We start from the raw sequence: 25,902 nt of genomic DNA on the forward strand, positions 1-25,902 counted from the left end.
TTGAAAAACTTGAAGCAGGACTTGAAGTCCTGACTTGATCCTTACTTGAAGTAAGGACCCAGAGACACCATCAGGCTCTCCTGGTTTAACAAGTGTCATCTGAGCCATGGTAACTATCTACTTGTGGGCAGTTAATGCAAGCTAATATGGTTTATAGCAACTGCCCTCAACTGTGGTCTCAGCAAAGACAGATTGCTTTGCATCCGCTCCAGGCTGAGCACGCTTCCCTGGACAGCAAATCATTGAGGCATGGTAACCTGGTTTTATGCCTAAAGGGATCAGCCAGTGTTGTCAAACAAGTCTTGCAGTTATCATTTAAGACCCAACCAGCCCAAACTGTCTGCCTTGGTCTGTGGCAGTGCTTGTTGTTCCTGCAGCAGAGCTGTGCAAATGGGCAGTACATCCACAACTCCCTGTCCCAGTGCCTTCGGATGCCGATGAGGCCAAACCAGTACTGACACATAGTTCAGGAGGCAGGAACAGTCCTGCAAGAACATGGATTAAAGCAGGGATGAAAGCCTTATCCCAGCTCAGCAAAGTTCTATAAAGGACATTTATAAAACCTGATTTACCATGGAGAGAAATTAGGAGATCTGGATATAGCTGTACATCAGAGAGACACTTTGGTGTGTGCTTCACATTAACTCAGAGAATCATTCCTCTAAAGGCAATGGAGGTTCTTACATGCTCACCCCACATCTGAACACCTCACTCGTGGCCCTGCTGCCATCCTGGGGTGACCTGGATTTAGCCTGTGAGGAGCTCATTGTACCAGGGTGTTGCTGGGGCCAAGAATTTAACTAGTTTCAAAGAAGAATTGGAAACCTAAATAATGTGATTATTCAGTTATTATAGCTAATGCTAACAAAAACTTTGGAAGGGAGGTAAAGCCTCATGCTTCTGGTTGTAGGCCAATCTCTTACTAAACCCACTAACAGAATAAGACTGTAGAGACGGTTACCTAAGTAATATCTGCTCACAGCTAGGTTTCATGCACTGTTTTCTGAGCATTGGCATATCAAAGAGTATCTAAACAATCCAGGCCTGTTCGTTTCTAACCTGTAAAACAGGAATCTTCAACTTTAGAGAGGAGCTGTAAACACTTTGAATTGCTTGGCTAGTGGATACTCTCTGAAAATGGCAGTGCTAGGAAGGCAAGAGTCACAGCTTGCACACTGCCAGATAGCAAAGATAATAAGCTTGAATCACACAAAGGTAGTAGCTGAGAGGAGTGAAATGATTTGCTTCTCAAATTGCAGTCTTTAATGATGCCCTTAGCTAACAAAGCTAATCCCTTCATAATTTTCTCTCCAAACAGAAGTATACAAATCACAGCTTATTTTTGTAAAGTGTCTTAATAAAAAATAAAATAAAAAAAAAAAGACCTTTTATTAAAAATAAAAAGTTTCAAGGAATTTTTTTTTTTTTAATCCTCAAACTACACTTTTCCATATATGTGTATATAAAAAAACTTTTGAGTTTAAAAAGTGATTATAAAACAGTACATAACATAAATGTTCCTAATGGTACTCTGAACTCTTTGTCTTCTAAAATCCAGGTTTTGGATAGATGACAAATTCCTAATGCCATTTCAGTGCACATTTGGATAAGAACTCCATTAAATGGTATTTCAGTAAGTGTATAATATCTTTTCATTTTATCACTGTCATTGATAAAAGTTAAAATCATTCACGGATGAGTTTCACGTAATATCAAAATTATGGGAGTTTGCTATCAAAACTGTTAAACGGTTCAGATATCTCAAGGCAGCAGGTAAAGGTTGCCAACAAAGCTGCCTAATTGAAACTGTCACTGTAATTTTCATTTAAAAGATAGGGTCAATCATGTCAATGGAATGATTTACTCAAGTATTTTTAATTGTTTGTAAGTTTGATATCAGTCATATTGGAAAATAGAGAATCGTTGAGACACTGGCATTCACATGCTCTAATGCTTTTATGCTTTCATAACTTCTAATTATCAGAGTCATGGGATAAATCTTCTAGATTTTTTGCATTTTAGATTCCTGTTGTATGAAAACACAAAGTATGAGCCATGTACTGCATTCAGTAGATTTGAGCATGAATATCGGTACAGACAGATGATAACAAATTATTATGTTAAAACAAATTAAAAATATGTATCTGTTATAATTAAATTCACACATCCTTCCTAGCATGGAAAAATGTAAAGATGTTTTATGTTGTTATTAACTGCCACTTCTAGAGATATAAGTGAATTCACACTGACTTACATTGATTAAAAAAAAAAAATCACATCTAAAGTTAGTCACATTGGTTTAATTTTTACACTTTAATGGAGGGGTGACATCCTGAAAGGAGATTTCTGCCTTTTTTGCGGTGACTGTCATTTTAAAGATGTCTGGAAATGAGCAGGGGGTAATAAATTATCACCAAGAAGACAGTGAAAAAAAAAAGCTTGCAAAACTAGTGTACAATAGAAACACTGTCCTTGCAGTGAGGAGTGAAACAGGGAACAGGACTGTGGCACTAATTTTCCTGCAAAGTCTTTAGCAGTCAGACTAATCCCAGACACACCTCGTGCTGACCTTTACACATATACACACTAAACTTTCTGGGAGACTTTTCTTCCCTGAGTCCCTTGCTTACTTCATCTCCCGGCAGGGCTGCCTGCTGGACCTGGTGATCCTGCTTCTGTACAAAGGGAAGGAGCCTCCACCTACCTTCTTCGCTTCCCTCCCCAGCTCCTCATTCCCTCTCTTCCCCTCGGGCTGGCAGGATTCCTGGGGCAGAGCATGCAATCAGTTTGCAGGGAGCAGTCGCAGCAACAGGAAAGATGCAGAAGCACAATCAGAAGGAGCACCTCTACAAGCTGCTGGTGATTGGGGACCTGGGAGTGGGCAAAACCAGCATCATCAAACGCTATGTCCACCAGAACTTCTCCCCCCACTACCGGGCCACCATCGGTGTGGACTTTGCCTTGAAGGTCCTCAGCTGGGATGCTGAGACTGTGGTACGGCTGCAGCTCTGGGATATTGCGGGTGAGTACAGAAGGGAACCCTGTGCCCTGTAACCCACCTAGAGACAGTACAAAATATAGACCCAAATTCATTTGTTCTAGTCTTTAAGTTACCTGTGCAGTGAGGGAGAGGAGACTGAGGAGAGAGAACTTCAGGGCAGCTTGAAATTTTGGAGTTTCCTTAAAGCCAGCAGACCCACAGACAAGGGATTTCAGAGCAAAACCTGTCTTGTTTGATTTTTCTCCCAAGCTCTCAGACACGGTCTCCTCTCTCTGAATGGCCCGATTCTTCCCCTGCAGCTGCCACATCATTATACTAAGAGATCTCTGTGATGGGAGGGAGGCTGACAAGAATTTCTTGCTGTGTCTATTTAATTTAGTGGAAGAGATGAGGGATTAAGTAAGACGGTTAATATGATTTTTATAGTTAAAAAATGAGGAAAAAATATATCAGGGTTACCTGATCACAATACCTACTTTCCTCCCTCCCTCCCTTCCTCCCTCCCTCCCTCCCTCCCTCCCTTCCTTCCTTCCTCCCTTCCTCCCTCCCTCCCTCCCTTCCTTCCTTCCTCCCTTCCTCCCTTCCTCCCTTCCTCCCTTCCTCCCTCCCTTCCTCCCTTCCTCCCTTCCTTCCTTCCTTCCTTCCTTCCTCCCTCCCTCCCTCCCTCCCTCCCTCTCTTCCTTCCTTCCTTCCTCCCTCCCTTCCTCCCTTCCTTCTTTCCTCCCTCCCTCCCTCCCTCCCTCCTTTCCTTCCTTCCTTCCTTCCTTCCTTCCTTCCTTCCTTCCTTCCTTCCTCATCCTCTCCATCTTACTTTCCTTGTGCCCAATTCCTTGTGTCCAATGAAATGTAAAAACTTCTGACACACTTTGAAAAGACTAGTGTTTGTATTTGGCAATTCTTTGTTAGAATTTATTTACTAAGGTTTACTTGTTCTTTTTTCTAACATCAAGCAAAATAAGGTACTTTATGCTCTGGGGGAGAAAAAGAGTAAAGAAGTCCATCTATCCTTGCATGCCTGCATTATTGAAAAAATACAGAATTGACATTGTTGCAATCAGTGTTTCAGATTTTTTATACATAGCTTCCAACTAAAACCACAGCTGCTTCTTCTTGCCACATCCCTTCCTAGGAATGAACCACTTTTGATTCAGTGCACAAAATAGAAGTTGTGCATGGCATATTTTGCATGATATAAGTAATCATTTTTCGTGTAGTGTACATGAGAATCCACGTTAAGCAATAACACAGTATCTTACAGCAAAAATGATGGCATTTTTTAAACTCAATTAAAATAAGAATTTATGTTCATGAAGTAGGGAATGAAGGTGAAAATTACATCAGCTGTTAGGCAGCTGTGCCAGCCTGTGGGTTCAATGCTCTAGTCTGGAGTTGTACATAGTAAAACCAGTGGAATAGGAAAATTCTTAACATTCTTATCAACGGAGGGAGTGCCTTTCTTCTATGCTTAGCTAGTTCATATCTGAGCTCTGAATTTAGCACCAAGGTACTAAAACTTATGCAACAACACTGTTATACAAAATGTGCATATCCTCAGCTTTTTTTTTTTTTTTTTTTTTTACACAATAATATAATTTGGGGGGTTTATGATATTAGATAAACCTGTTTTTTTGTTGTTGTTGTTTTGTTTTGTTTTTTATTACAGGTTGGAATAATGGGGAAAGCATTGCTTTTATTGCTCACCAGTGACTGATTATAACGATAAATGTGTACATATTCAGCAAAACTTTTCTGCATGAGAAAAAAAAAAAAAAGCCCTTAATAGTAAATTCTGAGTACACTGGGGACTTAAAGAATGTATTTTGCATGCTTTGTTTCAGAGATTTATTACACCACTAATCATGTGCTGGCAGATCATATGATGTAGCTTTCAGTCAGGCTGCAGAAGCAATTACACCGAGTTGTAGTACTGAATGACTAGCATGCTTTCTGAGTTATCACACATGACAGAGAGAATTACAGCATAGTACTAAATTTTGTATGAATTGCTCAATTCAAAACATCTCTGTGAAGGTCAAGACAGCGGCCAGTAATAAACAGAGTTGCTGTCTCAGTTTTAATGACTTCTGTGTAAGGAGCTTTAGCTGTTGATGGCTATACATAGAAATTAAGTTCTGCAAACAACATTCTGAATTCAGATCAGCGTGGTGCTGGCATAGACAACAAATATGGCATCTGGCTGATGTGAAAAAAGTTGTTTCAAAATGAAAACGAAATGAAACTGATTGGGCTTACGGAGGGAATGGAAGCATTTTCCCCTGTCTGTGGCTTTCATATGTCACCGTGTGCAAAACACAGATATGTAGGAGTAGGAGGGGATAAAAAAATATCTGGTTTCAGAACAATCCCTGTCTTTTGCTTGAATCCTTGTTATTAGGTCATGCTTAGCTTTAGGGGTAAAGCAATACATTTTCTCTCTTTAACCAAAACTAAGGATGTTGGCTTAGCATTTAGGACATTTTTAACTGAAACAAATGCTGCAAATGTGTTAATAACATTTCATATCGATACTTATATATAAATATAAACATATAAATATATATATTTCAGGTATTTTTGCATCTCTCACATCCTAGCCTCCCCCTTCATTATGCTCCAGTGAATGCTACTACTGAGCATAATGTGTATTCTTCCTTGCACTTCACTGTGTGCATCAGTAGGTAGTAAATTTTTTAACAAAATATAAATAATTTTCTCAAAAATGTTTTGAGTAAAACTACCATCAAGCTTATCTATGTTATTAGTAAGATTTAAATACCTGGTGATTTCATGGGAGGAGTGGTGCACTCCATCCATAGAAGGACCAATTTTACCCATTACATACCTCCTATGAGATATAACAGGAAGAAAGAAAATTAGTTTGGTGCCATCTCATTTCATAGTGAAATACCATATATTTTTCTGTAATATATTATCGTGTATCCCTTAATTTGGTAAACAAAACTAAAATAAGATCTAATAGCTAAATGTTGAGCATGCATTTTTTTTACACGAGAGACAAATGCTGAACAATAACTAATCACTAGAGAAAATAATTCTAAGATAAAATTGGTTGTTCTTCACATATTATTACATTGGTTTTGTTGTTTGTTTGGTTTTGTTTTTGTTTTTGGAGAAATAATATGTCTGTTCCTAAAGCTATGGCTGTAAGACAGGAATAATTGGGTAAAAATTCATGGTTTCTCATGTTATGATGTCTGTAACAACATACTGGCATTAAAATATACTAATTTATGTCTGATCCAGTGAAGTGTCTAATAATTCAGGTGACTGAATGTTTGCTATTTTGTGTGGGAGAAGATACACATGGTAAATTTCTCATTGTCTTTAATTTCATCCATTTTATTTCACTGAATGTCCCAAACTCTCTGTTATGGTGTTCTTGTCCCTCTTGAAGTGTTCTATCACCTCTACTGTTGTGTCAAATATCTTTAAATCTTGATCCTCTGTCTTTTGTTTTGTTCTGTTTCTTTAGCAGTTGTTACCTCTATATGATCGTCCTTTAAATTTGTGGACAGATTGTTGGAAGGGCAGATTTAAAAGAAATACTTAGTCATATTTGGAACAAGGTTCTTACAAGATAGGATTACTGTAGGCTTCCCTCCTGTGGTGGGATGGTCCTGCAGATGCAGAGTGGAACCATTTTTGATGAAGCCAACTGTTGCAGACAGGAAGTCCAAGGGAGCAGCTCTCTGGGAGAGTCACAAGGGGCAGAGGGCAGCATTCAGAGCCTCCCACTCCCCAGCTACTTTTTCAGAGCAGGCATCACTGCCATTACCCCTTCTGCTGCATGTGTGGGCTGGATTATTCATTGCTACCAAAAATAGCTTCGTTTACTTTCACAAGGCTGGATCTCGTCTCATAAATGGTTGGTCCACTGCATTGGAGACATTCACACAATACTGGTAACAAAAGACCAGTTTGGTTTCCTTTCCCTGCAATTTTCACAATCAAAAACAACAGTATTTGCTTAGATATAGTCAAATGTCTGAATAGTTGTAAAGTTTTGGGGACCAGTATACTCCACAAGGACTAAACAGGCCATTCACAGATACGAGGCACTGTACATCCTCAATGGTTTAGGGTTTTAGTGGCTGCTAAGCATTTCAGTACATATGCATAAATAAGATAGTCATGGTGATTTCTAGGTTAAGTTACCTTGAAATCACTGTTCTGCAATCATAAATAAGTCCCTCACTGTGACGGTTTTATTTTGGCGGGGATTTGATGGTATCTGTGGGCCTGATCCAGCTCAGAGCCTGCTTCTCCACATTCTCATGTGCTCAGTATGGGGTGTTTTTTAGTCTGGTTTATGTTTCAGTCTTGCTTCCACAAAGTCAATGACTTAACTTGAAGAGTCAGAATTCTGAAAGTTGTTTTGAAGTAGAAGATAAAAAATATTTAATCCTTTTTCACATTTTCCAGCTTTTCAGTGTTGGCTAAAGGCCCTCTGTGTAAAGCCGTGTGGTTCCCAGAAGCTTTTCCCTCCTAGGATGAGGGATAGTAGTAAGAAATAAAACCCACAGTAAAACTGAGCATTAGACAATTTTAATCAATTTTTATCTACACTATTTTTTCAGATATTATGGTGGAAATTATCTGAGTTTTAGCACTTTCTCGTAATTTTTTATAACTTTATAAAAGATAATAGTGGTTAGTGGAGATTGCAGTTCTGTAGAAGTCATGCTTATGCAGTGTGCATTTTTATAAACTACAATTGTTCAGATGCTGATTGCTTTAAGCTTATTAAATGATACCTTACCCTGCTACAGAAGTCTCTGAGATCAATATAAAAGTGTGGACAGGTACCATTCACACAGGAAGTCCTTCCCTTTAATGGAAATCTTGTTGCTTTGGCACCTTCATCTCTTTGCGATGACTTCAAAGTGGAGTAAGATTCATCTGGTTTAACAATTAGACATCTTTTCCTGAACTGAGTGTAAGTTAGCCACCTTGGGCTCACCAGGGTGTCAAGGGCAGAGCGTAAATACCTCCATATGGAAGCTTATGTGACCTCTCTTAAATGTCTGTCCTTGCTGAGAATATGTCCTCTAGATATCTCTTCTCAGTCCCTGACTACAAAGGGACCCTAATCTTAGATAGAGAATTAATTTTTTAGAACCTAAGTTAGGGCTGATGAATCCCACCATAGAGCACCATCTCAGTGGGCAAAAGCCACCAGACTCATGGGCCTGATGCCAGATGCCAGTGGCCTTGCAAGAGATACAGCAAAGCCCAATGGGCCAGATCAAACAAGCGTTTCACAAGTTTCTGATCCTTCCTACAAAAAGCAAAACCCACCTGCCTCAGTCCCTCATGCAATAAAGTAGGTTCTAATGTTCAAGGCTGCTTGTGGGATACCACTGAATACCTAATGGTTGACCTGATTTGCAACATAATTACTGCCTAAGCCATTGTGTTTCTGAAAACACAAGTCCACATTCTGACACCATCAAATGGTGCCTATTTTCATGAGTAATTCTGCTAAGTGAAATGGTTTTAGGAACCTCATCTATTAAGGTAACTATTTGTTCAACTAATTTGGAATCTTTGGAAGAAGAGTGTTCGCAGGTGCTTTGATAAAATATTTTGTACTTGAAGCACAACACAAACACAGAGATCCCCTTTTCACAATGTAATTTAAATAAGAGTGAAGCCATTATGCAAATGGCATAAAGCTAAATGTTTGTGGCTACAAACCACCTCTTTTCAAAGTTTCATAATATCTTTATGCTAAATATGTTCATATATTAATATTCAGTCATCTGAATACAAATTAACATTCAGTCACCAGCTCCATTCATTCTCTTTCTCTGAGGTGATTTGTAATGGAAGTTGGTGAGCTCTGTCTGCCTGCATAAAGTTGATTTTACTAGTACAGGGACTTTTCCATGGAGTGAAAACCTAGGTATCTGCAAATGCAGTTGGAAGCAGAACAAGAAATCACAGAATCACAGAATCATATAGGTTGAAAGAGACCTCCAAGATCACCAAGTCCAACCTCTGACCTAACACTAACAAGTCCTCCACTAAACCATATCACTAAGCTCTACATCTGAATGTCTTTTAAAGACCTCCAGGGATGGTGCCTGAACCACTTCCCTGGGCAGCCCATTCCAATGCCTAACAACCCTTTCAGTAAAGAAGTTCGTCCTAATATCCAACCTAAACCTCCCCTGGCGCAACTTTAGCCCATTCCCCCTCGTCCTGTCACCAGGCACGTGGGAGAATAGACCAACCCCCACCTCGCTACAGCCTCCTTTAAGGTACCTGTAGCGTGCGATAAGGTCGCCCCTGAGCCTTCTCTTTTCCAGGCTGTACAATCCCAGCTCCCTCAGCCGCTCCTCATAAGACTTGCTCTCCAGACCATCAGTCACCATTTGTCAGTACTTTGTCACCGCTAGCCAGAAGAACACATCTTCTGAGCCTTTTATTCCTCTAATCTTCATTGTTTGTGATGAAGGACTTTGTGCTGCAAATTAATAATTTAATACATATTCTATAACAACACATCACACCTATCTTAGAGAACCGTGTAGTGCTGTATATGTGTAAGGCCCAAGTTTAGTTATTCTTACATCATCTACATCTCATCTACAGTGCAAGCAACTCAAGACTGCATGAGAAGTGTAAAGTATCACTGTAACGCAATATGCATCAAAAATTAATTGTATATGTTGCTGTTGACCTCACTGATGAGATTCTAATCAGTCCTTGACTTTTGTTTGAAAGTACCTTCTTGCAGATTAAAAAAATTTGCTCAACAAGGAAGTTGTTGAATAACACATGACTTAGCCATTCATCTGATCAGCCCACTAATAAGAATCATAAGACGTTTTAATAAAGCATGACCATAAGAAATTTTCAATCAGACCTTATATTTTTCAGATTTTTTTTTTATATTTCTGTCTTGCTTTATCAATGGAAAACAATGTTTGTTTAAGATAAAACAAATCTAGAATAAATTTGGGGATGACAGATATCTGCTTTTGATTTCTGTATCATGGGAATGACTTCATGTTTGCTAGAACAACTATTGCATAAAACCAAAGATGAATGACACAAATAGATGGTGTTGGCTCCGTAACATGCATTAAGTAAATTCCAGGGGCTGGCCCTAAGTATGTCTGGTCAGTGTCATTTCCATTAAATGAAACTGCATGGCTTAGAAGCCCAGCAATCAGGACACATCAGGTCTCATCCCAGCTTTACATTTGACAGCACAAATTCCATCGCATAAAACCTCTACAGGTAAACTTCTTGGGGTCAGACAGACAGGCAATCTTCTTGTCTTCATAACCCACTCAAAACCATGCACATTAGGAAAATCAGGCTAGAAACAGGTTTCCATGGAGTATTGTCTATTTTCACAGCATGTTTTCTCAGATATGGAAACATATGGTTAAATACAATGGCTGTCTTACTTAAATCTGCTGTTACTTTGAGATGTTTCAAGCATTTATAATTATTCCTTTTGGGATCACAGCTCAGCAGTGAGATCAATGATTTTTTTTTTAATGTTTTTATTTTTTCAAATAAGGAAAGTTATGTGTGCTTTATTTCCATTCTTGGAAATATATATATATGTATATATATATTTTTTGACAAATTTCCCATGAAAACAGCATAACTATTAAAAAACAACACAGATGATCAACATATCATATCATATATCATGTCATGTCATGTCATGTCATATCATATCCTGACATCATTAACATTAACAGTCATTTAAAAAATCATTAACAACAACAAAAAAAAAAAAGGCGAAAGAAAGAAGACCCCTAAATACCTTTCCACAGAACCCTTTGAATTCAGCAAATAAAGCTATAAAACTTAAGAACACATCTAATGTAAAACTTTTCCTCCCAGTTCCTCTTACTGGAGCTATATGTCTCCTTGTATTGCTACTGCAGTTTTCTGTTTTCTGATAATGCTTTCCACTTTTGTAAAGCTTTAAATACACCTTTTGCACCTCTGTGCTTTACTTTGCCAGTGACAGCAGGCTCATAATGACTCTACTGTCTGGTATGGTTCCAGAGCTTAATTAAGTTACTGTTTACTAAAATCACTTGCATGAAACTGTGTGGGACTTTCTGTCACGCATGAGATCAACTGCATTAGATGTTTCCCACATAATACTGTAGTATCAAGGAGCTTCAAATCTTATACCTAGACGTTTTGTGAGTCGTTTAAATTCCTGTGATGTACACCAAGAGTCTGAGTACTGTCCACAGAAATCTGGCAGCTTAATAAGACTGTACACTGAAGTTCAAGCTTGTCATAAATTTATTACATTTCCTTGTATGTTTGCTTTAAAACTCCTTTTTCTTGCTGTACTCACATTTTCATACAAATTAGTTTAGTACTCTACTTATCATTCTTTAGATAAATAGTACCCTTCCAGAGGTGTCAGACTTACTTACAAAATCAAGCCCTACCTTCAGTAATATTCTATTAGAAAACCTTGTATGTGAAATATTGACTTAGACTGGAAACAATGATTTTTACAGTTTTTTTTTTCTCCCCACATTCATGATCACAGGTCAGGAAAGATTTGGAAACATGACCAGGGTCTATTACAGAGAGGCCATGGGGGCGTTCATTGTCTTTGATGTTACAAGATCCGCAACATTTGAAGCAGTGACAAAATGGAAAGAGGATTTGGACTCTAAGCTGGTTCTTCCAAATGGCAAACCTGTGCCAACAGTCCTGTTAGCAAACAAATGTGACCAGGGAATAGATGTTCTTATGAACAACGGCATCAAGATGGATCAGTTCTGCAAAGAAAATGGGTTCGTGGGATGGTTTGAAACATCAGCCAAGGTAATGTTTCCATTTCTTTTTAAGTGTTTTTCCAAGCACAGAGAAATTGGTTTCCAAAATAAGTCACTCTGTTGAAATATGTACTTTGCAAAGGTCTTATCTTGGTGGATTTAATTAAAGGTGAATTTGTAAAGTAATACAGTCTTCTATGGCAATTTATGTTTGTTTTAGGCCTTTTCTTTCAAAACAAGTTATATGCAATGTTATGAAATGCTACAGCTCTAAGATTATAGGCCAGCAGTAAAGTATGTAAACAGTCAACAATTTACTGCGTAATAGCTTAAGAAAGAAGATGACCTTTGGCAAGACACAAAGACTACCTCTTATGAGAATATGAGGATATTTTTCATAATTCTTAACAATGAACATTGTCTCTAAGTTTTTGTATAACCACTGTCAGTAAGATCTCCTGATTTGAGACAAGAGCTTCATTGTGTTAGATTCCAGAAAGCCAGTCCATGGTAGCACTACTCTGGTTGTACTACTCTGACTGTTGTAAGTTCTCATCCTCAAAAACCTTTTCAGAAAAATCACATGTCCGGAGAGGAAGAGAAGATCAGTGGTCAAACTGCTGAATGAGCTTCTCTTGGGTTAAATTCTTTGCCTTGTACAGATTTCCTGGGTAAGAAACTCAAGATTAAAAAGGCACTGGGATGCTTAGAGCACAAGGGCCCAGCATACAGCGCTCCTGTATACCGCTTTGAGATTTCTCAGACAACATCAGTACATGCAAATTTGCAGAGCTGGCACAGTAAGCCTAAGGTTTCCTGAAAGGGAACTATCTCACAGACCGTGTGACTACATGGCACCTGGATATTGCTATGGCTTGTGGAAGATGGTCATAGCCTTGAGGATTTTCAGATGTGTGGTTGACTTTGACAAAAGGTCCCAAGTAATTTTATTAATATATAAAAACTATACTCAAAAATGCAGTGAACTTTTAATGAAGAATAAGGTTACCATACGGGACTAATGGAAAACTTCTGCTTCTGAAACAAGATTTCTATTTATGAAGAGAAGATATGACCAGGAATAAATAAATGTGTAACACCAATACCCATAGACACATTTTCAAAAGCTTTCAGTATTTTTAGTCTTCTAAATATAGCCTTTGTCCTCTATACTTCATCTATAAAACATGGATACTCTTGTATCTCCAGCCTATTGTCTGCCTTTGGCTCATGACTATGGAATGTAGGAAAGCAGCATTTGGCTTCTCCTGATGTTAAACGGGAGTTTTTGGATAGTTTTATTGGCCCCAAGTACCTAAATTCCACCTACACTGTCATCTCAGTGCCTGAATCCATTTTTGCTTCTGTTTTCTAACTGCTTTGGAGCAGAGAAGTTGTCCAGACTCCTCTTGGATTCAATTGAAAAAAACATACCCTTCTATACTACCCTGAATCGGACACAAAGAAAATTTTCTCCCAAAAGGAATATTAGCTCTCCATTTACTGTCAGGGTATCTTAACTCTCTATATCCTCTCAATAGCTGTCTAAAATTAGGCTACATGATTTATACCCTTATTATATTTGTATAGTCTCTACCACAATGTGACTTTGATTTTTTCTAGCACATAAAATTAAAACATAGGAAATCTCATGTCTTGATTCCCATCAGCAACAAAGGTATCTAATCAGTCCCGTGTTGCTTGAACTTGAATTTCTGCTATTCAAATTATTTCATTCCTGTTATGACAATGACTTTTAGTAGAAACTTGATTGTATGTGAAATACTGATTTAAACACAACATCTAAGTGGATATTATGTTTATTGTATTCTTTGATTATGAAAGCTGCTCTCATCATTAACAGCACAGAAGAATGCTTGAATGTTTGAAATGTAAACAATTTGGCACTGGTTTGGCTAAAGTTATTAGTAGATTGAAAACCAAAATGTTATATTTAGTTGTTTAATTTCTTTTAAACACTTTGAGAAAATTACTTAAGAATCTTTGAAATGTATACCTGTATTTTACTTTTCTGGTCTTGATATCTTCTAAAATATTAAAATTTAAAAGAAATATCACTTGCAATCAGCAGAGGTAACAGCAAGTAATTGCCTCAAGCATTGTATGAATTGTTGGCTGAGAGGTCATTGTGACCAGTGTCTTTACTTTCCTACTGAATGGGCCTCAAAACTAGCCACTGTCTCTTCAAAATGGCATTTCTAGGGAGACATTTTGGTCTAGGTTCATGTGTAAATTATCTTTCTCTCTATATAAGGTTATTTTCATTGCAGCATTTGCAGGACATGCTTTGAATTCAGTGCGGTTATCTGCTGATTTTTACTAGATGAAGCCACCAGAATCCAGTAAGGATGGTATCTAGTTCTGTTTAAGAAAATAGGCTGAGATGTCTTACATCAGATTCTTCATGATGATTTTGGCAGAGAGTTAATTATTCCAGGAAATAATAAAATAAATAAATAAATTTTAAAAGGGAAAGAAAAACCCAGAGAGCAAAACACTTGGAATAGCAGCTGTCAGTAGAAGATCTGGAGAGTGAGGGGATTTTATCAGGACAAATTATCATTTGTGTAAGAATGACATGTTCTGGACCTTTTTAATATTTTCTTAGGTGTCTAGCTGCATTTCAGGCCACAAATAACATGAAATATCTAGTTGTGAGCATTTGGGATCCAGCTCACCAGTGATGTATAACATTGTATGTGGCTATTTTCTTCAAAACTGCTTTTTCTTCATTTCTGACATTTACATGACTCCACATATCCTGGGGACAAGAACCAATTCACTGAAAACTCAGGCCTGAGGGCAAAATCACCACAAAAATCATCTGGAGAGAAATGAATAACAGGTTCTTTTAAAATGCCTGGATCTAAAAGATTTACAAAGAGAATGAGATGGAACAGGGGAACAAGATGGACCATTGTTTAAAGGATACAGGTTTTGTTATTCTAGGTGGTTTGGATCAGCAGCTGGTCACTGCTCTTTAGCATATGAAAAAGCATATGAGGAAGGAATCCATACTGTGAGTTCCATGAATTAGTCCACAGCAAGCATCTGTCCTCCTCTTAGGAAAAAAAAAAAAAAAAAAAAAAAAAAAACATTTATTGTGCTATGGACTACTTCGAGTCAAGACAGGGAATGAATGTACAAACAATTTCAAAGGAGGAAGAGTTTTTACCATGATGGTAGAAGGTAGGCACTCTTGTGGAGAATCGTGGAAATGTAAAGGACAATTAAACCTAAAAGAAGTGACAACAGAGGAAAATTCAGTCTGGGTTTTTCTGAGACAAACAGGTATAAGATTTTGACTTAAAAAAAAAACAAAAAAAAAAACACTACTTCTTTTCCTTACTTTTTTTAGCTTACTTTATTTAGATCTTCCTTACTTTATTTAGCTCAGAAATAACTGCTAGCCAAGCAGTCCTTTGTTTACCAGTCCAGACATGTTTGAACAGAAAGAAATCCAGTTATGACAAGACTTTTCTTCAACACCCATTGTGATAGGAGCAGTGAGAGTTGAAGCCACATGACTACTGTAGACTGTTCTTTGAATCTATAGCCTAGGATCTGATATTCTTCAATTTGCATACCTGATATCCATCCAGAATTGTAGACTCCTGACTTTAAAATGATTCAAAGCAAAGTAATCCCACTAAGGACTGTAAAATCACAACATTTAGGCTAAGTTATATCAAAATAATTTCCCCCTTTGGTCTAAGTTCTGAACTAAACCTATGCTTTTGTTTTTTTTGCCTTTTTTTTGCTTTTTTTTTTTTTCCCTAAACAGAAGTTGTTATTACTGTTATTTTAAAATATTGGATGTTACATGTATCCGGTATTCTTTCAGCCTAAGGCATATTAAATAGTTGAACTCATCTCCAGGGAAAATAAAAAGCTAGCTATGTTTGCTATAGAGAATAGAAACTCGTTTTCTGAAGTAGAAAAACACTGACAAAGTCATTGTATTGCAGCTAGCAGTTTTAGCAGTTCAAATAAGTAATAACTCTTTTTGTGTGGTATCCTGGAATAATTAGATCTCCAGAGGTTTTCTGCCAACGTGCCTGGAAATGTTATAGCCTTCAGAACAAACTGAATATGATTTATGTGTTTTGGAAAAACAAAGGTGATTATTTATAAAAACATTTTTTTTTTTTAAGTTCTAGTTGCCATGCCTAAAGTAGCATGCTATATATGTACCTACCATATTTCAAGCTGTCAATGATTTGAAATTTTTGTCTGTGGCACTGGAAGATTACACCAAAAGACATCACTGTATTATTTCCTGGTGCTGGTTTTTCTTAAGTTAACAACTTTAATGTAAACTATTTGAGCCACGTAATGTATTCTCTTGTATTAGCTTTGATTCTTACATTAATCTAAAGGAAATATTCAACCTATTTCAATCTTCTGCTCCCTACAAAGATAGAAACTTCTTTTGATAGTTTTTCATGTAAGAAGGACCTCATTGGGCAACAGCACAATGCAGTATAGTCATGTTATATATAACACCATGTTTCCAGTGGGGAGCTTTTTCTCTTTTACACATATGTTCGGTTTGCTCATATTGACTGCAGCCTTAAAAACACATCCCCAGATATTCACAAAATAATCCTTAATAGTAAATTATTTAATCAATTTCATTACAATTATCGTGAAAGGTACATTTATTTAAAGGAAGGAAATTTCTCATTCTTGTCATACCTTCAATCATCCAGCATGTGGCCAGAGTAGCTGAGAAGTCCACTCACTTTTCCAAGCCTTTAAACTGTCATCCCCACCATTCCCAGTTCAAAGAGACTAGCTTTTCACTTGGATTAGAAGAGCAGCAATTTGAAGCTTATTATCACTTCATAATGAAAATGGAACTCATGCATCAAAACAGACAAGTCAGGCAAAACTAAATGTGCTTGAAAATACCTACTTCAGAAATGAATTGAAATACCTTACCACTTACCATCGCTGTGATATGATCGTGTTTGAGTTTCTCATTCCATGCTATAATTCCACAGTCAACAATGGAGAATTAGGTAAAAAGACAGTCACATTTTGTCCATATTGCCCAGAAGGTCTGGTAGCCATGCTTTCCAGATCCTTACCAACCTAGGCTAAGCACAAAGTTCCTTCTGTGCTGAGCACTGTGACCGGGAGACTGAACACCAAGTCTTTGGGCTATTTGGACACATCTTATTTGGACCTAGAAAAAGTTAAATAATCTTTCCTTCTCTAGAAAAGGTAGGTAATAATGTGTCCTTTTTCCATTTTTGTCAGACAAGCTATACATAATGTGTTGTAGTGCTCAAATTCTGCAACAGGAATCAGGAGTCCTCTTTGCCATTAATCTGCTGGGTGACCTTTCAGAAAGTCACTCTCTCCTCTGACCCAGCCTCTTCTTCCAAGCAAGGATAGCAGTTCTGCTTGTCTTACCAATGAGCTCTGTGAATGAAGCAAGCTCTACTGTCCCTTGTTTAAAGTATAAATTCTTCTGACTGTACAATCATGAAAGTTAAAAAAAAAAAAAAAAGACAACAAAAACCAAACCAAACCAAACCAAAAACAACAAAAAACAAACAAACGAAAATGAAGCTATGTGGTAGACTCGAAGAAGGACATGGTTTTGATTTCCATGAATACAAAATAAGGTCATGTGTATGTAATTTGGACATGTGTATGGATTATGCTGACACACAGCAGCTAATCTACTGATCTGGTAACTGAAACCAAAGCAATCCATTTGAGGCTGCCAGACACGGTTAGGAATGTGTGGCTCCTTACATTGTCTTTCTAATTCGTGAAAAAAAAAAAAAAAAAAGTCTAATCCATGTTACTGGACAGAGACTTAGAAAATACTTCTGTTTCTGCCATAAAACGTGTGAAACGAAGCTGACACCTAAGGCAGAAGCTTCCAGTTCAGATATACAGTCACTCTATGTGGAACCCTCTGCAGATTTTGTTTCCTGAAACTAAAAGAAGAGTTGCTTCAGAGCATACTAGAGGTATCAGAGCTGTCTTATAGCTCTCTGGATCACTGTTCTTAAATACATTATTTAGTACTGGCCAAAAGCTGAAAATTCACAGAATTACAGAATTATTGAGGAAGGTGCCTCTTGAGGTCATCTAGTTTAGCCCAATGGAGTCCAGTAGGGTTTTGAAGATCTCCAAGGTTGGACACTCCTCAGCCTCTCTGGGCAGCCTGTGATAGTGCTCAGTCATCCCCACTGTAATAAAGTGTTCTCATGTTTAGATTCAATTTCATGTGTTTTACTTCAGTTCCAGTACATCTGCTGCTCACAATAACCTGGAAATTTTGATGTTTCCTTCCAAAATGAAAATTCAAAAAATTTTATTAAAAATAATTAAATTGTTCTGCTTAGGAAAATCTAAAATCTAAGAGAGCCCTTGGCTGAGCTCTGAGGTTCGAAGGACATGTTGCTCTGGTTCCTCAGCTGTGAGGCCTGGCAATGCAAGCTGCCTCTGTGTGCAGCCAATGTTTCCTTAGGCAGACTGCCCTGAAACCACACAATCAGCTTCTTCTGATGGAAAGGATTTTGTTGCAGGATTTCCAAACAACTCTAAGAATTCAGTCCCAGAAATTATCTTGTTCTCAGGGGTGCAGTCACAGAACTTTACATCCATGAGTTTCATGTTCATGCACCTAGATGCCTTTTAATTCACGCTGTTATGTTTTCCTAGAAACCCAACCACAGCAATACAACACAACATCGTAATAAGTCTCTGCTGCCCGGGATTTACAAGATTATCCACTCTGATAAGCAAGTATGTGTAGCTTTTCCCTCAGATTGCTTGCACTGGGAGAGTGCACATTAAAATGAATTTTAAGTCATATCCCTTCTCCTGGATTTTAGTGCATAACAGAAATAAAATTGGAAAATGATGAAGTCGTCTTGCAGCCTCCTCTTCTCCAGACTGGACACCCCAAGGATCCTCAGCCTCTCCTCACAACACATGCCTTCTTGCCCTTTTGCCATCTTTGTTGGCTTCCTCTGGAGTCTTACAAGGATGTTAACATCCTTTTTTCTATTGTGGAGCCCAGAGCTGTACACAATATTGAAGGTGATGCCACACCTAGATGCTAAATAAAGTGGGAGAATCACCACTTTTGACCAGATGGCCATGTTGTGTTCAATGCACCCAAAAATGCGGTTTGCCCTCTTGGCTGTCAGGGCACACTGCTGGCTCATCTCACAGTTAGACCATCTATCCAGAATGGTGCTGTGAGATACAGTATCAAAGGCCTTACTAAAATCCAGAAAGATGACAACCGCCACCCTCCCTTCATCCACCTTATCCTTGACCTTATCCTAGAAGGATATCAAATTACCAAGGCAGGACTTTCCCTTCAGGAACCCATGTTGACTATGCCTGATAATAGCTTTGTTCAGTAACTGCCTTTCAATAACCCCCAGGACCATCTTCTCCATAACTTTTTCAGGGACTGAGGTCAGACTAATAGGTCTGTAGTTTCCTGGGTCTTCTCACATGCCCTTTTTGTACATGGGTCTAACACTGGCTAGTTTCCAGCTCTTCTCCCTGACTTTCAAGACAAGACTCAGAAGCATCAGATTCAGTCAGAGAAACAAAATACCTGAATATAGAGCGGGAGCAATTTTATATCTGAAAACAACCAGAAAGACAAACCTAAGATATCTATACGGAAAAGAAAAAATGAATAAATAAAGTTTAATTTGGAAGTGAGACAGGCCCATAAAACTAATAAATGTCTTTTTTCTTCAGTAAAGAGCTAAGAGTCAGTCCATTTTGAGTTTTTTTTTTCTTATATTCAAATGTGATGCTCTAAATATTTGTGTTCTATGTTTGTGTTAGAGGTGGCAGATAAGGAGGAAAACAATCCAGAATACAAAGAAGCTTGCTGGGCTTGTATACTACTGTGAGACATTCAACAGATTATTTATTTTCCCTTCGGTTGATTGTTGCATTACAAGACTATGAAATTTCCCATAGCAGTGGGATCAAATGTTTTAAGTCATGCAACCTTCCCCTCCCCTGAGTTGCTATTCTTTCCGCAAAACTGTCCTTTGAGATACTTTTGAAGGAGATCTATCTACACAGCAAACTGTAATTACATTTGTTTCTTTCAGTGTTCCTTTCTGGTTTTCAAAGATTGCATAGATTTATTTTATTTGCCTTACTTTGGTAATAGAATTAACAGTAACATGTTTTGATTTTCACTTTTGCATTCCTTCTTAATGGGGTCAAGAGAAAGACTGACTCTAGTAGTCAGACATCACCACAGGAATTGGTTTCAGATCCCTGGCAGACAGAGTAAATCACTTGGGGCTGGATTCACAACTCAGTTTTTGCAGCACTGACCACGACAGCATCTTTCATGTGCTGGGGCTTACTAAGGCACAAAAGCCACAGAAGCCACAGAAATGGCACCTCCTGTTCAAGGAGAGATGCCCAGGAAAAGGTTTCATAAAAGCTATCATGCAGGAAGTCAATGTGAGAGGCAGAGGAAAACAGAAGGGAGAGGACCCAAAACAATAAAGGCACCATGTTTGTGGCAAGATCCCTAGTTCTTGGTCTTATAGTATAAACCCTGTACAAGCCTTGGGAAAAATAAAATAAAATAAAATAAAACAAAATAAAAAGGTTTTGAGCTCCTACCTCATCATGAGAACACTTGAACACTTCACCCACTTCCCAACTAGCCACTATGAACTGGACCAGGTTTCTTGCAGTTTGCTTTGTTTGGGGCTCTGTATTTTCCTCATTTGGTAAATGGTTCTGGGAGAACTTCCCTATCTCAGAAAGATGTTGTGGAGAAAAACAAATCAAAGATGCAGTGTTAAGTATTAACAGCCTTAAAGTAGTGTAGGTAGACAGACCTTCCCTAGTCTTTGGATAACTATGAAGGTAGAAGGAACCTCAAAGGAGCCTAGAAAATAAGCTACAGAAACAGTAGTGCATCTAGTACCATGTCAAGGACTAGATGAGTCTGTAACCCCATCATGATAGTCAAAAGTTCCTCCACCATTAAGGTAGGGTACATTCTTCAGGATGGCCTGAAGAATTTGCTCAGAACATGAAAGAAACAAAGTAAAAATGAAAAAGAAAGGAAAAGAAAGGTGATCTACAGCACCATCACAATTTCTGTGGTGTTTTGTGTAGAACAAAAGTCATAAGAGAGATGACAGTTAAAGGATTTCTACCTAGAGACTGATAGAAAGACATCATTTCACTCTGTTGTCTCACTTTTATTTTCTTTCCTGTTTTTCAAATGATGAATTTTATTCTTAGGCATAATGGGGCCAGTTTCCCTGTTTCGGTACAATTAGTAAGGTGTCTGTGATTATTCCTCTCTGTCCAGTCTTGCATCCTGTTTGTTGGTTTCTTTGTATTTGTTGGATGGATTTTCACCTGCTTCTGTTTCTCTGTCCTTCCCCAGATTGCTTTTCAACACCTCCTATTCTCTAAAATTGCCAGGTCTCTGGGTGTCTGTTTGGAGAGCAGATCACCTTCTACTGTCTGCAGCTGCTGCTTTGCTGCCTAAGAGAATATTGATTTTTTTTTTTTTTTCAAAACACACTGTAGGATGAGAGGTGCAGAAATCAATATTTCATTAGACAAACCAGAACATAGCAACATAGCAATGTCTGATCAACAGATCTGGGACAAGGATTAGGTTTAGAATAAACAGCAACAACGGCATCAGAAGGGAGGTGGTCAAGGCACAGCTGGGACTGCTGGAGCTGCTTTGGTGGCAGAACAACCTCCTTGTAGTGAGCGACTTAATGCACTGCTTCTTATTTGTACCATGTAGCTGTTGTCACCTGAACCATGGGAGAAAGGTGGAGTTAGACAAAAGCTTAAAAACAGCTTTGCTGGCTGTAAGGGCCACCTCTTGCTCCCTTGTCCCCTGGCAAAAATTTTCATCCCCACATCTAGACCATACATATAAATGTTCAGGAATGACTGGGACAAAAGCTGGATGAGAATATTACTCTGATCCAGCACACACTATGGACAGGACTTTTTATTCCTTACCTCTTACATACCTCTTATTTTTATTCCTTACCTCTTATACAGAACAAAGAGAAGAATTTTAACTGCTTGGCTGCAAATGCTTTAAATAGTGAAACCTTGCAAACCAGCACATTTTGCTTGAAGAAGCAAGAGCTCAGTCACATAAACTTCTGTAGGCACATCTAAGGGATGGTGCTCTGGCAGAGAGGAAGGTGGGCATGGACTGAAAGCGGAATCCTATTTGGGTGGAAAGGCCAGAGCTGAGCACAAAACTTAGCTTTATTTAATCCTACTTTACAGAGAATCAGCAGATCTGGGCAGACACCTACCAGTGAAACAGTAGACTCAATCCAAGATGCAACTAGCAGTGAAATCAGCAATATGAGTAAAATTTGGAAAATAATTTCATTAAAAAGGAGAATGAGTAATACAGAAAAAGAAAAACATTTCATTTTGATACTTCCAAAATTAAATATTTTGATTTTTTGTGTCAAAACAGTATTTGCCTGTTCAAATTTGGCTTACTTCCCCAAAAAATCAATAGAGGATTTAATAACCTAGTTTTGCTTTAGTTTTAGTTCAGGCTGAAATAGAACAGCGTTGTGTTTTGTTGTTGGTGGTGTTGATGGTATTTTTTTGTCTGAATTTTTAGTCTCAGGCACCTGGAATTCCATCTAGCACCAATGCGGATAAGGGACATTCAGCTATACCCAAGCCTTTGTGGGCTTGGGTTCATTTCCTCTTTCCCACTCCTATAAAATGCTGATCTTAAGTCTCTGACGAAGAGCTTTCACATGTTAATACATGTGAATATTAATGTATTTAGGCACAAACTGAGATAGTCACTAAGACATTCTTGAAAAAAACTAAATGCTCCCATCCCAGAAGAGAAGCAGCACATGGGTAAACAAAATGATTATCAGTCCATTAATAACAGAATACATAATGGAAAAGACTTTTTTTTGGGGGGTGGAGGAGGGACGGATTTTTTTCTTTTTTCTTTTTTTTTTTTTTCTCCGTTTGGTAACCTTCTTTATTGTCAGCTCTTTAAGCAGTACTGAGATATTTTTCAATGTCTATTTTTTCTAAGAATATTTCACAGTGTCCTGAAAAAAAACTTTTCATACACAGTTGAGGAATTTACTTGTCTGGGTCAGGAAAATCATGTGATAGAGTTGCGTTTTGACAGCTCAGTACAGACCTGATTCTCAGCTCTTTATTACTTTCCAGGGGTTAGTAAATGTAAATGGCTTGTCTAAAGTTTTGATTTTTTAAAACCAGACGATATTCTTTACAGGTCAAAGTTGGAATATTTCAATTCATTTGTGTAGTTGAAGAATCCTGTGAAATGTTGGCACTAATTAACATTTCCAGTTAAATCTCCAGATTTCAGCTCTTTGTTGTGGTGCAAAGTTATGGCCAGTGGAGTTTATGGAGCTTTGCAATTGACTGCAAGAGGATTAGAAATCAGCCTCACAGAATCCATTACTTTGGCTTTTGATCTTTCATATAATTGTACCGTCTCTACTAAAACACACACATGCGCTTTATTTTCTTTTTTTTATAGCTGAACTACATACTTAAACATCTCATCTGACTATTTTGAACACACATAAAAAAGGGTTTCACATTGAATTTTACAGGTTATTTTGTTTGTGATGCTGCACTGATGCTGAGCATTTGCTGAAGGTAGACTTTATGGCATTGTGTGTGTGGGTGGGTGTGGTCTCAGTACAGCAGGCCCCAGATTTAGCTTGGAAACCTGGGTCAGTCTTAAATTGCAAGTAACACATAATTTTCATGGAGCAAGAGAAGTATGTGCATACAAATAAATACATACTTATATTTGCATATATAAGCATATATATATGTATATATATGTGCATGTAGGTGTGATATGATTTCCTGTAAGACAGAAGGTGCAATGAGTTTCTATCTCTTGTCATATGAAATAAGTGATCAGTGCCAAGACCTAGAGTAGGAGAGTGTATTTTATGCCAGAAAGCCTGGCTTCTCATTCCAGCCATACCAGTTGCTGTCATTAAAAAAATCCTTACTCAGTATTCCTGCTTATTTTATATGCTGTGCTGAGCTGTGTCTCACTGATCAGGCTGTTTCAGCTTTGCTTATTCTATAGAGTATGGGTTGCTGCAAGTTAATCATGCTATGGAAGAAAGTCTCTAGAGTGAGGATTTCTGTCTTGAAAATGAAAACAATGTTAATATATGTCTTCTGAAGCAGTACATCGGAGATACAACCTCAACAAAAAATAACAAAAAATAAATAAGAAATAAGAAATCTTAATGATATAGAACTTTTCTTGCTGTTTTGTGAATAGTTTGAGATTGTATTATTTTTTCAATGAATCTGTTCATCACAAGTTTCATTGTGAATATGGTATAAAGAAACCCTCCTGAAACTATGGATAAAGTTTAAAAAAATAAGAGCTATTTATGACTGTAGTTGCTGACAGATAATTAATAATTTGAAAATCAGAGTAACCATTATTCAAGCAGTGAAATATGGATTCTGGAGCTTTACTTCAGCCATTTGTCTTTAACATCTCTTTAGTGTTTGTATAGTTTATTGAAGCAATCATATCACCAAGACTTTGGGGTAATTTAAAGTGAGTTCTATGCATAGTTTAAAGGAGACGTGAATCATAATATACATAAAATGTAACTAATTAAAAAATGAAAGTAAACATTTTTAAAATGTCAAAATCAATTTTTAAAAGCTGTTTATTAAGAAAAGTAAACTTTTGATGTAGCCTAGAGAAAAGTTTAATTATACACAGGCAACACGCAGCATATTGTAATTAATATTGACTAATCAACCTCTCTTTCTCTTTCACTTGCAGGAAAATATAAACATCAATGAAGCTTCCAGATGCCTGGTGAAACACATAATTGCTAGTGAGAGCGATCCAGTTCAGCCTATTGAACCAGATATTATAAAACCACACTTGAATTCCAGCAAGATTGTCAGTTGTTCAGCTTGCTTTAAATCCTAAGAGACTTCCAGACTATTACAAGAGCTGAGCAACTATGACTCGCAATGTATACTGTATCCAAAAGTACCCAACCTGTACCCAACCTGCACAGATTGTCCATAAGCAAATTTCAGTTATCTCAAAAATATACTTAAAATTTTCCAGAAATTTTTAAAAGCTAAAATTTGTTGTGAACTGTTCATTGATAGCAACTACTCAAAACTGTCTGACTACTAGTCAAATAAGTCTCATAATGATGGCTGTGTTTTCCTAGTTGGGTAGCACCATCACTGATATCAAAATCTATTTCCTTGCGGTGTGGTTTCTGAAATCTCGTATTTGTGACGTGACTGCAGCAACACCCTACTTATCCTTTGGTCCTCCAGCCCATCTTCTCAATTCTCTGACCAGACAACCACAATCATTACACTGTTTTGTCCCCCCATTACAGTTGAATAATCTTGTTTCGTATGAGGAAGGTGATGATGACAATATAGCTGTTCAGGAAGGGGCAACGACACTACAGTGAAATATTGCCAAGTTCAGTCTCCTGGATGAAGTGGTAAGGTTGAACATGAAACAACCTTTCATGTCATTCAATTCCCCAGAAAGTCTCAGCCTGTGAAACTGAACATGAGATAGTTTTTGCTGTCCCTCCCTGAGGAGTTACATTCTCATAGTTGTTATAATTATCTTCAGATGAAGCAAAATGAAACAAGTCAAGAGGTGACCAAACAGGGAATCAGGGATACAGTCTCACAGGTGAAGTGGCTGACAGTTTTCAGAAATGTTATCTATTTCAGAAAGCCAGCATCTCCTTAAAAAAGAACTCCTTAATTTTGTTCTTGCCCCTCCATCCATGTATGTTGTCCCCATGTGTTTAAACTGTCTGTACGCCAAAAACCCCTGAATGCAACCTCCCCATTATGTTGATTCTCATGGGAAAATATACAATAACATAACAGATGAACCTTTAAGGAATACGTCTTTGTTGAATAGCGGGGTATTTGTTTTTGAAGAACATTCTTTAAAACAAACAAACAAAAACAATTGTGTGAATGACCATAGGAAGCAAAACGAAACAGTCTTGA

At 37.7% G+C, this 25,902-nt stretch overlaps 1 protein-coding gene across 1 annotated transcript; it reads left to right on the forward strand.

Annotated features, from left to right (window-relative positions):
* The first annotated feature begins 684 nt into the window (after positions 1-684).
* RAB38 (RAB38, member RAS oncogene family) lies at positions 685-24,832 on the forward strand. Its single transcript, XM_035542618.1, has 4 exons — positions 685-776; positions 2,760-3,022; positions 11,565-11,845; positions 24,680-24,832. Exons 1-4 carry the CDS (start codon positions 685-687, stop codon positions 24,830-24,832), a joined length of 789 nt encoding a protein of 262 aa, XP_035398511.1.
* Positions 24,833-25,902: the final 1,070 nt, after the last annotated feature.

This window comes from Cygnus atratus, chromosome 1 (assembly GCF_013377495.2).
Source record: "Cygnus atratus isolate AKBS03 ecotype Queensland, Australia chromosome 1, CAtr_DNAZoo_HiC_assembly, whole genome shotgun sequence".
In the NCBI taxonomy this organism is placed as follows: domain Eukaryota; kingdom Metazoa; phylum Chordata; class Aves; order Anseriformes; family Anatidae; genus Cygnus; species Cygnus atratus.

Bases quoted from the DNA above. Each gene is read 5' to 3' on its own strand.
- RAB38 (XM_035542618.1), top strand. From the start codon at position 685: ATGCTCACCCCACATCTGAACACCTCACTCGTGGCCCTGCTGCCATCC. The intron at 3,023-11,564 runs GTGAGTACAGAA...TCATGATCACAG, and splicing joins GCAGCTCTGGGATATTGCGG to GTCAGGAAAGATTTGGAAAC. The intron at 11,846-24,679 runs GTAATGTTTCCA...TTTCACTTGCAG, and splicing joins GGTTTGAAACATCAGCCAAG to GAAAATATAAACATCAATGA.